The sequence below is a fragment of the Helianthus annuus genome, chromosome 1 (assembly GCF_002127325.2).
Source record: "Helianthus annuus cultivar XRQ/B chromosome 1, HanXRQr2.0-SUNRISE, whole genome shotgun sequence".
Classification (NCBI taxonomy): Eukaryota; Viridiplantae; Streptophyta; class Magnoliopsida; order Asterales; family Asteraceae; genus Helianthus; species Helianthus annuus.
In genome coordinates this window covers 124,272,092-124,285,521 of record NC_035433.2, presented here as the reverse complement: position 1 = coordinate 124,285,521, position 13,430 = coordinate 124,272,092, and the positions used below count along the sequence as shown (strand labels likewise).

General features: G+C 38.8%; 1 protein-coding gene across 1 annotated transcript; it reads right to left on the bottom strand.

The window, feature by feature from the left end:
- Nucleotides 1–4,608: 4,608 nt before the first annotated feature.
- Nucleotides 4,609–7,194, bottom strand: LOC110876515 (G-type lectin S-receptor-like serine/threonine-protein kinase LECRK3). Its single transcript, XM_022124686.2, has 2 exons — nt 5,762–7,194; nt 4,609–5,623 (listed from the first exon to the last, which is right to left on the bottom strand). The coding sequence occupies exons 1-2, from the start codon at nt 7,167–7,169 to the stop codon at nt 4,734–4,736; spliced, it is 2,298 nt and encodes a 765-aa protein (XP_021980378.1). The 5' UTR covers nt 7,170–7,194; the 3' UTR covers nt 4,609–4,733.
- Between the last annotated feature and the right edge of the window lie 6,236 nt (nt 7,195–13,430).

Below are 13,430 nucleotides of genomic sequence, written 5' to 3'. Positions count from 1 at the left end.
GTACTGACCTGTTCACGAACTTGCTCCTGCGCCCTCATGCATATGAAAATCAAGTTCCTCATAAATAAGTGATTCTATCACATAGGGCTTGTTTTCAAAACCAAAATAAGTTAGAATCTCACATCATATACGGTCAAACAGATGATAATCGGTATACTCACCGGTAAGATGAACCCTCGTGCATACCTTGATACGGGAATGTGTCGTGATGTGGATGAACACCGGTCGGTAAGTATAAAATATACCTTAACGTATCCCCTCGCCATGATTACATCTGATAAGTTGAGCTTAAGTGGACAACAATACCGATAATTGTTATAGGATGCTTATCTCAATGTTAACTAACTGAACAACAAGAGCGTTTTGGCATGACCGTACACTGATATGATTCTCTTACCCTCGAAACTCACAAAAAGAATGTTTGTATATATTTATTTACTGCTTTCAGTCTTTACATTTGAAAAATTCAAAAATTCCAAAAAGATTTTATTTCTATTTTATTTTCGATCGTACGATGTTGGAACTCAAGTCTTCGTTGCCTGAAACCTGAACGAAAACCGAATTGACTAAATCTTCATAAACGGTCGAAATTTGCAAGTTTTGAAAGTTAGAAACTGAAATTGATAAATCTGTAAAACTTTCAAACTGTCGGACGGTGTTTGATTGTGACATGGTCATACGTGTGTCATTTGTTTATACTAACTATATTCCAAGCAGTTGTTCTCATTACGCGTTTAGATTTCTTGCATGTGCAGATTCTAAAGGCAAGGAGAACATGGTCCATGACAAAGCTTCGGAATGAAGACACGACGTGAAGGCACTCAAGTGATGAAGATGATCGAGTAGCCGCTGGCCATCATCAACACCACAAGGATCTCACTTCATAAAGATCAAGTATTTCACAAGCATAACTCAAGGGGGAGCTTATGTTAAGGGGGAGTTTGTCAACACACTTCCTACATGATACGGGTAGTTTGTTGATACACTCTCTGCCTTCAAGACGTGAAGACTTTGAAGATCCTCCGACATTGAAGACTTGAAAGGACATCAGGGTCTTGAAGACTCGAAGATCAAAGATGATCAAGATCGAGACAAATCTACAACCATCGAAGATTGAGACAAAGCTACAGCCAAGGGGGAGTTTGTTGGTGCACTTGTGTCTGTACTTTGTCTGTATTCGGTCACGATGTAAACGATGTCCTTGTTAGTCATGTAAGTTTGACCAAGTCAACCGTCCTCCTGGTTTGACTTGGCCAAACAGTTGTAATATGGTTGTTAATGGTCTGTGTCGAAGGATGGGCCATCGAAGGATTGTTTCTATCCTTCGATGAGCTCGAAAGATGAACCTTCGATGGATATTTGATGGACCTCGATAGATAATCCTTCGAGGTCCCTGTGAATCCTTCGATAGCCATCTAATCGAAAGATGACCTTTCGATCAGTTATCCTGATCCTTCGACCAGATCTGCTGTGCTGGGTATATATATACCCATGCAGTGTGTTAGACAAATAAGAGGCGCACACAGAGAGATAGAAAGATATTGAGAGCATTCTGTCCAGGAACACACACACACACTAGAGGGTTTGCAAAACTGATTTGTAAACATTGAGCTTGTAACCGGAACCTTTCATTCGCATTAATACAAGTGGTGTTAATCGGTGAACTTTGTGTGTTGTGTTTGTGCTTGTTTCATCCCGGTTTGCTCACTAGCTTGGATTCCGCACTTGCTAGTGGGTTAGTATAACAAGGTTAAGGTTGAACCTCATCCTCCGAGAGGGACCTACAATATATCCAATGCTAATAATAACAAATCATAATGTGTAATCACGTATCCCCCTGTAATTTCTTTTTAATTAAGAAAACTATAACAATATCCTATTCATAATGTGTATTTTTTTAAAGTATTATCATATGAAAAAAGCTAAAGTCGTTTGAAAATCTTCGGGCAAGTGGTTTATAAGTTAATAATATTGCATCTTTCCATAATACCCATGTCTTTGAATGTCTCCCACACTTCGTATGAATTAACTTTCTTGTACAATAAGCATTCTCTATATGAATATAAATAAACTATATAGTAAAATATTCAATAAGTTAATATAACGAGCCAAGTTCGATCTCTTGACATAAAGTTCAAAACGAGGAGAGCTCTTTCTCTCATAGATTAAACGAGTCAAGGTCAAGCTTAGGCGAGCTCGGACTTGACTATTTTACACCTCTAATCTAACTTGCCTACCCCAACTAGGGCTGTAATTAACTGAACGTACACGAACATGGCGTTGTTCGTGTTTGTTCATTAAGGAGAATGAACATGTTCATGAATAATTCACGAATTGTTGTGTTCATTCATTAAGGAAAATGAACATGTTCATGTTCATGTTGTTCACGAATACCAAACGAGATATCTTGTCCGATCAGTGATCGTTCACTAAAGAAATGAACAAGTTCATTGATGAACTGTGCATGTACACTTACCGAACGTAAAACACAAACAAATGTTCATGAACATAAATTAACACAAATGAACGTCTATATTCATTTTAAAATTAAATCTATATTTTTCATGACAATGAAGAATGATTACAATTACAAAGAATCCACAAAAAAAAGTACTTAACACAAACTATGTGAGCATATGACATAATTATCATAAATATAACTAACACAAGCTAAAGTTGAAATTGTCAAGTGAGGGTTATTGGTGGAGGCGTGTAGTATACCTATGGTTTCAAGTTGTTTTTTAAACTAAAACCAATAATATAAAAGTATAACTTATAAAAACCTATAAAGAATGAACACAAATAAACATAAACAAGCGAACATAAATAAACACATTACCGAACATTCACGAAAATAAAAGAACGAATGCAACCTCTGTTCATGTTTGTTTGTTTAGCTTATCGAACGAAATCTTGATCGTGTTTGTTCATTTGTTAAAATTATGAACATATACAAACTTCCCATCGAACAATTTACGAACTGTTTGCTAGACGTTTGATTTGTTTACAACCCTATACCAACACATTTGACTAGTTGTCAACAACATGTGGTTGAAATCTTAGCTCAATCATTGATTTTCGTTCATTGGACTATATGACTAAAGCTGTGATTAATTGCCAATCATCTGGGATATAAAAAAAAGAAAAAAAAAAGAAAAAAACTGAGCATAAAGTCTTTCCACTTTACAGTATTATAAGAACAGGCGGTGTGGGGGTCGGCTTCCCCCGTCTCGGGTCGTCCACTCCTTCGCACACCACCCCCTCCGGGGTCGTCGCGTCGCCAACGTCGCCTGGCAGACATAAGCGACGAGGAGGTTGGTTGGTGGAAAGGTGGGCCCCTCAAGTTGTTCTCTCTCTCTCTCCTTTATTATATATTTGTTTTTTTATTAAATTTGGGTAGTCTCCCACACCCTTGGGTAGTCCCCTTTGGATGGTGCTTCATCGAATGTGACGTGGCGCCTACGTGACGGATAGTCCCCAAAAAGGGACTAACCAAACCACACCCAATGGTCTAACATCTTCATGTCATTTTCTTGGATCCTTCCGGTTGTCATATTTGTTGTCACTTTTAAGAACCGTATAAATGTTTTACCCCATTGAAAAGCAATTATGAATTTTAAGTACTTGTTTTCAAAAGAATCCTTAGTGTAACAGAGGTGTTCCTAAACCATTCAAGAGAAACATATCCTTTTGTTACTCCTATAGTCCTATTCCAGTATTCGTTCAACTCTGATTCAATGAAAAAAACTTTGGCAATCCAAAATCAGAAATCCGAGCATTATGATACTCAGGAAAGAGTATTTCTGAGGTTTTATGTCACCATAGATAATCTATATACTACACTCTTCATGAACGTACCATAGCCCCTTAGCAGTACCTAATGCCCTATTTCCCTGTGGTATATTTCCAAAAAGAAAACTTGCTAAAGTACCGTTAATCGTGTACTCATAAACTAGTAGCCATTTCTCACTGTCATCACAAAACCCAGGGAAGTAGGGACCTCTGGCACTTCTTCAGATGTTGCACGCGAATGCTTCAAGTTATGAATGATACAGGTAACTTTGTGATTATACATTGGAAATGATTCTACCAAGTTATGGGAATGCTTCAAGTTTCCAGCACATACTATGTTGCCTACTCAGATTATGAACAGAAATGGAGTGATATTGAATTTGACAATTAGTGAAACACCTTCTCTGGTTGAAGATTCCAAGACGTGAATCTTGAGTATTAAGAACAAGATTCTTGTTCTTAATACTCAACAAATGTATTCACATGATCTACTAGATGCTTACTATATTAGTGGCACTCGTGATTCCTGCAATTCAACAAACTATGGTGAGCTGTTGATCTTCGATATGATGGGGTACAAGTATATATTGAGAAGAAATGGTCAGAGTGCCCTTACTCCACAGACGCACTTCCTTTTGTACAGATGCTAATTAATTTGTTCATCATTTTATTTCACATCTTGATTGTATAGAATTTTTGTTTCAAAGAATATTAACTGTATCTTATTTAAAACGAGAAGACAATAACATTATATCGAAACACTTACGCATTCAATACCATCTAGATAGTATAACTCACAATAAGAGACAATGAAGCTACAAAGATCAATTCGTACGTTGCAATTTTTATTTATTTATGGTTTAGGACTCAACGTGGCATGAACTACGCTTAAGAAACAATATATAAAACAAGGTACGAAACATTGCAAATCAATTTGAAGACTAGCAGGAGGTAACAGAGAAAGGGAATGGACATGGAGGTTCGGTCACTTCAATGACTCCTTCAAGCATCTGGATGACCTTTTTCATGGTTGGCCTCAGCAAAGGGTTTTCTTGTACACACCAAAGACCGACCATCATAAATGTTGTCAATTTCTCTAAATCATCAAAAGCCTCCAGATCATTGTTGACGAATGCATCCAGTCTGCCTTCTTGATAGCAGTCCCATGCTGAATCTGTTAAAACCGCCACATCTTCGGCATCATCATCATCATCAATAACCACACTCTTGCGGCATGAAATGATCTCCAACAACAAAACACCAAAACTATAGACATCAACCTTTAATGTGACAGGGGTGTTTCTAAACCATTCAGGAGCAACATATCCTTTTGTTCCTCTAATTCCAGTATGCGTTTGACTTTGATTAATCATCAAAAGCTTTGCCAATCCAAAATCAGAAATCTTAGCATTGTAGCAATCATCAAGAAGTATATTTTGAGGCTTTATGTCACAGTGGATGATCTGGTTGCTACAATCTTCATGGAGGTATGTGAGTCCCTTTGCAACACCTACAGCAATATAACTCCTCTGCTTCCAACTAGGTCTCATGTCTCCAAAAAGAAAGGCTGCCAAAGTTCCATTGGTCATATATTCGTAAATCAATAACCGTTGCTCACCATCATCACAATAGCCAAGAAGCTGCACCAAATTCTTGTGATGAGTCCTTGCAATCGTGTTGACCTCAGTTTGGAACTCCTTTTGGCCATCTTTAAACATCGTTTCCAGCTTCTTAACTGCCACAATCGTTGTCCCTATTACACCTTTATATACTATCCCAAAAGCCCCTTTTCCCAGTTCATCCTTGAACCAATCAGTAGCTTTGACTAGTTCTTCATATGTAAAACGAGGCAGATTAGTTTCAACAGTTGTACTACATCGATATGAATTTATGGCCTTCTTCTTGTGGATTTGGAAGAAACACACATAAATCACACCAATCAATACAGCAATTCCTAACACAGACGTACCTAAAAGGACTGATCCAGCGAATATCAAACTTCTTCCGCTTTTATCTTCTCCAGTTCCACTTTTACCTTCTCCTGCTCCAGTTTTATTTCCTCCTGTTCCAGTTTTATTTCCGCCTGTTCCAGAAGGACCATCGATTTTACTAAATTTCACCAAGGCCTTCACGTTATACGAAGGATCTTTAAATCCATTCTTAAGTGGAAGCTGCTTCTTCCAACATTGGCTGTCCCTGTAAATTGCAACTTTACAGAGACAATCTTTCAAGCAGAAAGTTCTACAGGTTTGTTCATTACTTGGGTTCAGGCTCGCAAAGTCAGACCCCATCCAATCAATATTTGTGAGCTCGATGAAATCTAACACATCCCCCCCATGATTTGACTCGCCATCGTCACAACTCGGAGTAAAAATAGGCTTGCAGTCACCATTTGGAGTATTGGGATCAACCAATGAGAATCCTTGTGGGCATTCACATTTTGGTCTATTGTTATCAAGAATGCAAACACCGTTTAGCCCACAAGCTTTGCTATCTGTACTCCGACATATGTCTTCTGGCACAAACCATGTAATTTCCCAGCTTGTAGCCTCCGTGGAATTCTTGGGGTAGAAGTATTGAGTAAAAACCCCATCGGAATCAAGAGTAGCTCGGTGATAGTAATCTCCAGAAGGAAGCGAGTCTCTTCCAGTCAGATCAACTCTTGTTTCATTCCTTGTCAATATATACAGGTATCCTGTAGCATCAAACACCAGTTGGGAACCAGAATTCATTGGATTGGAGTCATCACTTGTGCCACTATCGTAGTAAGCATTATAAATAGAACCAGGAAACATATCTTGAGTTTTAAGAACAAGATTCCCACCTTCAAGCATACGTAACTGGTATTTTCCACCAGTGAAGTTTGTTTTGCCCATTTTGGACTTGACTACGCCACCTATAGGCAAAACCTGAGTAGGCAAAATGGTATCTGAGGGGTACTTAAAACTTTCCCATATATTTGAAGAATTGCTACCCAGGATCACGAAGTTACCAGTATCATTCATATAACCATATGCAAGATCAGAACTGGACCCAGAACTCCATACCTCTTTTCCTTGAGGATCACTGAGTACGAGCCCACGCCTATCAACCAGGTCAACTTTGGATCCTGTAGCTACTGTTAAACCACCTTCTGGAAACCAGACGATGGTTTTCTCTGGTATCTTGTCATAAAAGATGGATAGCAAAAATCTATCTGTTCCTTGAACGTTTTGGAACCCCAATGCAAATTCACCAGAAGATGAAAGCCATGGTTTGGCATCAGGTGTAGCTGTGAGTGATGCACCAACAGATACAGAACCATTGGTCCGTTGTGCAGCTACATAATGTAGCAAAATAGTTAGAGAGATGATGAGACACAGTGGGATTAAGGCCATAGGAAATTGCTTGAATACTTAACGAAATTAGGATTCTTTAAATAACAAACATGATATCTTTTAAGTCAAACTACAAAACATAAGTCCACCCATATACAGGATGTCTTTTGTGGGGACAGAAAAGTCCTTACCCCAATGACTACGCTTCAGTGTTCTTAATTTCCATGGAATTAACTCTGATGATGACATCCACCAAAATTTATTTGGTTCCATACAGAGAATCTCAAATTCTTATATACGGCAGGAAGCAATATTCATTGTGGAATGTTCACGCTAGAGTCCACTTAGACCAAAATGTTGATACGTGTGGACGCGACTCGGCTCGGTTCGACTCGGCTCGGTTCGACTCGGCTCGGTTCGACTCGGCTCGGTTCGACTTGGTTTCGACAAGGTTAGGTCCGGCTCAAGCCCGACGTCACGACATTCCTCCGTCGTGCGCCCCAGAGTTCGACACGCGAAGCACGGAGCGCCGCGAACCAAGACAAGGTGACACATCACCATGACATCATCCCTGTGATGTCATGTAGTGGAAAATTCATGAAAATATTCATTTGCATATGGATGTCGACGAAACTGAATATGTTTCGTCGACTAGGGTGTTTCGCCGAGGTCCAGCCCTGTTTCGTCGCCTGTTGGGCTTCTTCAGGCCCAATGTTTGGCCCAATGTTTGTTTCGCCGAGTTATGTTTGTGTTTGGTCATAGCTCTGTTAGTTTCTGTGTGAAACTTGGAAGAGATGAGAGCTGTGTGAGACTTTGAGAGAGAGTCATTAAACATTGTTTGTATATGTTTGTATCGTTCTCATCCGTAATCAATAGATATTGAATCTTTTGGTTACGCGTGTTCTTATTGTTAACTCTGTTTGGTTTGCACTGTCACGGGGATTCCGCACCCGTTACCATGTTTGTGATAAACAAGTATAAGGTTTTCGTTATCGATCCACCGGAAAAACGGGACCTACAATTGGTATCAGAGCTTTGGCTCTAATCCTTGTTTGAAACCAAACAAGTTTGGGTTTTTATCAAGTGTTTTTTTTGTGATTTTTCAGATTTCGTTCTTTGAAAAGTTTATATATTTTCTGGAAAAAGTCTTTTAAATAAGTGATTATCCTATTATTTTGCTACAAGTTTGTTCAAAAACCTTATTATTTTTCATGTTTACATGTTACTAATGGGTTTTTGTTCAAAGTTTTAAGCAAATCTTGTGTTCGGAAATTTATCGGTCACCGGAAAACTCATATATTCATCAGACATTCAAAGAGTTCATATGTGTTCTTCATATTTACCACTTTTTGATCTCTTATGAAGTCACTGTGCAAGTTGTTGTGAATTAAAAAATTGTATTTTGTGTTTGAAAATGATTTGTGAAGGCATGGTGGGTTGATTGTTTGGTAAGATAAGTATGGTAAGTTGAATTTTGGTGCATTATGTCAGTAAAGGAGATAAGGTTTCTTTAAAAAAAAATATCACCGACTCACTCCCAGATCTTATCTAAAACAATTTTTTTCGTCATAATAGTCCAAAATTAGTATCCTAGTTTCGTCGACTTTAGATATCATTCAGTTTCGTCGCAATTCAGGTCCACTAAACGAGTTTCGTCGCAAATCATTCTGTTTCGTCATATATATATATATATAGTTTCGTCATATATATATCAGTTTCGTCGCAAATCATTCTGTTTCGTCATATATATATATCAGTTTCGTCGCAAATCATTCTGTTTCGTCATATATATATCAGTTTCGTCGCAAGTCATTCTATTTCGTCATATAAATATCAGTTTCGTCGCAATTCATTCAGTTTCGTCATATAAATCATTTTCGTCGTTCATTGACATCAGAGTTTCGTCGAAAAACTTATCAATTTTAAACAGAAAACTTCCAAAAGTGTGATAACAGTCTGTTTTCAAGAGTGTGATCAGTTTTTCACATACATACATCAATCATGAGTTGTACAAGTCTGTGGGATTGGAGTGCGAACTCACAACCAGCTCAAAAACCGAATTCCGAATTCGATGGCCGAATATTTAGCGAGTACCGTACCTCGACAACAACAGTCAATAAGTGCAAGTCAATGGGCATTGGTGTCGAATCAAAATCATAGCATTCAAAGTCTATTGCTTAGTGAGAGTGAGACGGGTAGCAACAATCGGCCACCAAAGTTGAATCACATGAACGACTATCCATCATGGAAGGGTCGTTTCCACACATACGTTCAAGGGCAAAGCAGCGAACTTTGGACATGCTTCATTATTGCATGCAACCCTGCCCTCGAAGTAGCAGCATCAACTTCAGCGGATTTTACTAATATGCCTGAAAATGACAAAAAGTCATATGATCTGGAGAAGAAGGCGTATGCTATTCTCACTCAAGCACTTCACAAAGACATCTACCATCAGTTCTCCTATTATAAGACCACGAAAGAGTTATGGGATGCATTGGTAGCGAGAGGAGAAGGAAATGCAGCTTCTAGAAAGACACGCCATGATCTATTGAAGAAAGAGTTTGAATCATTTCGATTCTTGGATAATGAAACTCTAAATGATATGACTTCTTGCTTTTATCATTTGATTAGTGAAATGTGTTCTTATAATGTTGCTGCAACTCATCAGGAAATGATTGCACGGTTTGCTGATGCTCTACCTCCTAAATGGAGTCCATTCATTGAACTTCTAAAGCATACGGGAGCTATGGATACAACCAATGGCACCCTCTATGAATTCATTCAGAAGTTGGAGCACAAGAACAAAGAGGAAATTCGGAAAGCTAAAATGATCGCACCTCCTCAAAACACAGAAATGTATTTGCCTGGGTTTGGTCCTTCAGCTAGTTCTATTCAGCAACCGAAGCTTTAGAAGTTCAATCAACGAAGTTTGTATCCAACACAAGCTCATCTCCGTTTCCACAGTTCAATCAAGCCCAACCACAGTGGAATCAAAGTGCTTATATGTCGCAATCCATACCCCAGCCACAAGCCCAACAACAACAAGCACATTATATCAACAATCCTTCACTCCAAAACACCAACACTAACACTGTTAGAGTTGATACTTCCAATCTTTCAAAAGTTGGTGTAGAAGTTGCTAAGGAACATTTGGAACTTCTCAACACAATGTTCAGTTCCTATTGTGGATTGGTGGCATGTCACATTGGAAACATCAATATGACCAATGAAGATTATCAGCAGATAGACCATGATGAAATGGAGTTAATGGATATCAAGTGGGTGTTTGCAAGTGCTGTTAGATGGGCAAAGGATTTCATGGCTCGAACAGGAAGAACTTCATTGGAAGGCAAGAATGATATGAAGTACGGGTTTGATAACAATGCGGTTACTTGTTTCAATTGTGGCGAAAGGGGACACTTCAAACGTGAGTGCACTCGGCCAAGCAGACAAGGCAACCAGAATCCATTCAGAAATCAGACAAGTACTTCCAATGCCAATCAAGATAACCGTGGAAAAGGGATAGTAGCGGTGAACAATAACCAGAACCAGTCTAGACCTTCAAACACCAACAGAGCATTAGTTGTTCAAGCTGATGAAGGATGTGATTGGTCTGTACAATTCGGAGATGGTAATCAAGGAGGTGGAACTGCTTGCTATGCAAAAATCATCAACGACATCAAGCATGTTCACAAAGAAGAATTTGCTGAAAGCGATGATAGCTTGGGTTATAGCGGGAGTCCAGATGAAGAAGGCTCAAATGCTGGAGATTATAATTCTGAAGATGGATCTTTTTCTTGTCAAACTGCCTTTATGGCAAATGTCTCAGCCTCTACGAGTCAGGTAAAATCTGAAACTCCTAGTATATGTAGTGATTGTGCTGATATGAAACTTAAATGTGCTGATTTGAAACGTGAATCGGAAATGGTTCATAGTCACAATCAGAGTTTGGTTGTTGAACTGTCAAAATGCAAAGAGGCAAATATGGCTCTGGTTAGAAACGAAAAGGAATTTAAATATGTTATTGAAACCTTAAAGAAAAGTGTTTCCGAAGTGAACAAAGTTGTTTATCATAAACAAGTTAGCATTAACAATTACATTAACATTGTTGAGGAAACCAAAAAGGAACTAGCCATTGCCAAATGCGAACATGATGCTATCAAGCAAAAATTGGAGAGCTATTCTAACTCCCGATTTGTGCTTGATCACATAATTGACGTTCAACAACTGAAAGGGAACGTGAAAGGCGTAGGGTATAAGGCGTGTCCACCCCCTTTGAGGCACAACTATACCAAAATGCCCGATGAAGAGGATATGCCTCGGTATGAACCTAGTGTGCCTCTTGATTATGAGGAAGTTACTACTGGCCTAGGGTTCAAACCGGACAATTCATCGGAGGGCTCATCTAATAACAAAGAAAAGTCATCATGTGCTTCAAATCAAAGTCCTCCGACCATTGAGGACTATGATTCTTCAGATGATGAATCAGATGTAAGTGCCCAGGATGAATCACTTGATGAGACGAAAGGAGTAAAAATTCCAATTGAGAATCATATTCTTTGTGATCCTCCTACTCCTGCCATGCAACCTGTTTCCAAGCAAGTGATAGATCCTGTCAAGGATGTCACAGATGACAAGGAATGTGTGTCTGTTGTTAAGAGCAATAATGTGTTGTATACTTTGGTCGGTGATGCTAAAATTTATTCGGACAATGACTTTCCAATTAAAAATGTTAATCCATCTTTGATTGATAAAGTTTTTGAAGACAACACGAATAATTTTTGGGAAAGACCATTCCCGGAGTTGTGGTAACACAATGTGATCCAATTCCAAAAGCTGAAATCAGGAAACAATTCGGAAATCAAAAATCACCGACAAAGCAACAACCTATTGCTGCTAAGGGCAAACAACCAGTTCAACGAGCTCAAAGGCCTAACGTTTTTAAATCAAAATTTGAAACAAAGGGAGCACGTTACCAGAAGAAAAACAGTAATGTCAAATTTCTAGCATCAAAGGGTACGGATAAAATTGAGACTTTTGAAAACAAATCAAACACCGATTTTGTACAACAAGTCAAGATTTTGAAACGTAATAGCGATAACAATTACACCCAACACACAAACGGGTGTGACCAAAGAGCAAGTACCTCAGGTTCTACATGTTCGACATCTTCCAGTCGATCAAATCCTCCTAAGTTTATTGAAAGGAGAATGTGTTTCAAATGTGGGAAGTTTGGGCACATCATTAAAGACTGCACAAACTCGCCCAAACCAAATTTTGTTGAAAGAACCCCTTCTGAATAAGGTCACTCACAACGTCGTCTGTTTCTCGAAAACATGATAAAAGAACTATGAAGGAACAAGAAACGAAACAACGACGTCATAACATCAAAGCTGTTGAAAAGGCTTTAAAATCTGAAGTCAAAACGGTTAAAAGAAAACCTACTTTGTCACAACCATTAAAACCAGAAACTGTACATAATACACAATCTGGTAAACAAAAACAAACTTGGAAACCTAAATCGGGTGAAAGTTCAGGGGGAGGTGTTGTGTTTGAAAACCTTCAAGAAATTGAAATTACATTTCTTGATTCTCAGGGGTAACCCAAGTCTATGAAGGCTTTGGTCCCCCTCTCCAACTAATCTCTGAGTGAGTGTGCAGGAAGTTCCAGGAGGAACTATCGATAGTGGAATGTTCTTGCACAAGATAGGCGACAGAAGAAATTGTTGCCTTTTATGGAGAGAAAAAGAAGACAAAAAATGTCTCTTGAAAGAAAGTGATAACTTCGACAAAATGAAAAATCATTTCAAAATGTGATTGTTAAAGGCTTTGATCGGGTCCCTGGGATAGATTCAAATCAAAATGTACGCACCTGCAGCACGTCTAATGTTCAAAATCAACAAGATGAACGTGTAGTGTACATTACTTCGCGGTGTAATTGAAGAAAATGTGTTTGTTGAACAAACCAACCGGGTGTGCGGATGCCTTGGCGTGGATTGAACAACCACACACTACTTCTCAAGAGAAAGAGAAAGGCAAAGACCTTTGCTGGTGCAATGTGGAAGACCAGCCGGACCTGGAGGTTTATGATCTTGTTGCTGTCAAGAGATTTCTCAGTAGCTACAAAAATCGACTTTGAAATCCACACCGGGTGGATGTCCAGTTTGGGAGAGCACTCAGATTCCTTGCAATGCACAAAGCAGTTGCAGGATACGGTTTTAAATTTCTAATCTCTCTTATACTTGTCGATATTTAAGCTGCTTTTTGAATTATCATCTCGTACAGCACTCTTTGGCCAGACATGTTGATCACAAATATCACC

Excerpts from the sequence above, each read along its gene's own strand:
- LOC110876515 (XM_022124686.2), bottom strand. The coding sequence starts at position 7,169 with ATGGCCTTAATCCCACTGTGTCTCATCATCTCTCTAACTATTTTGCTA. Across the intron at positions 5,624-5,761 it reads CGCTGGATCAGTCCTTTTAG|AACTAGTCAAAGCTACTGAT; the intron begins GTACGTCTGTGT and ends TTACATATGAAG.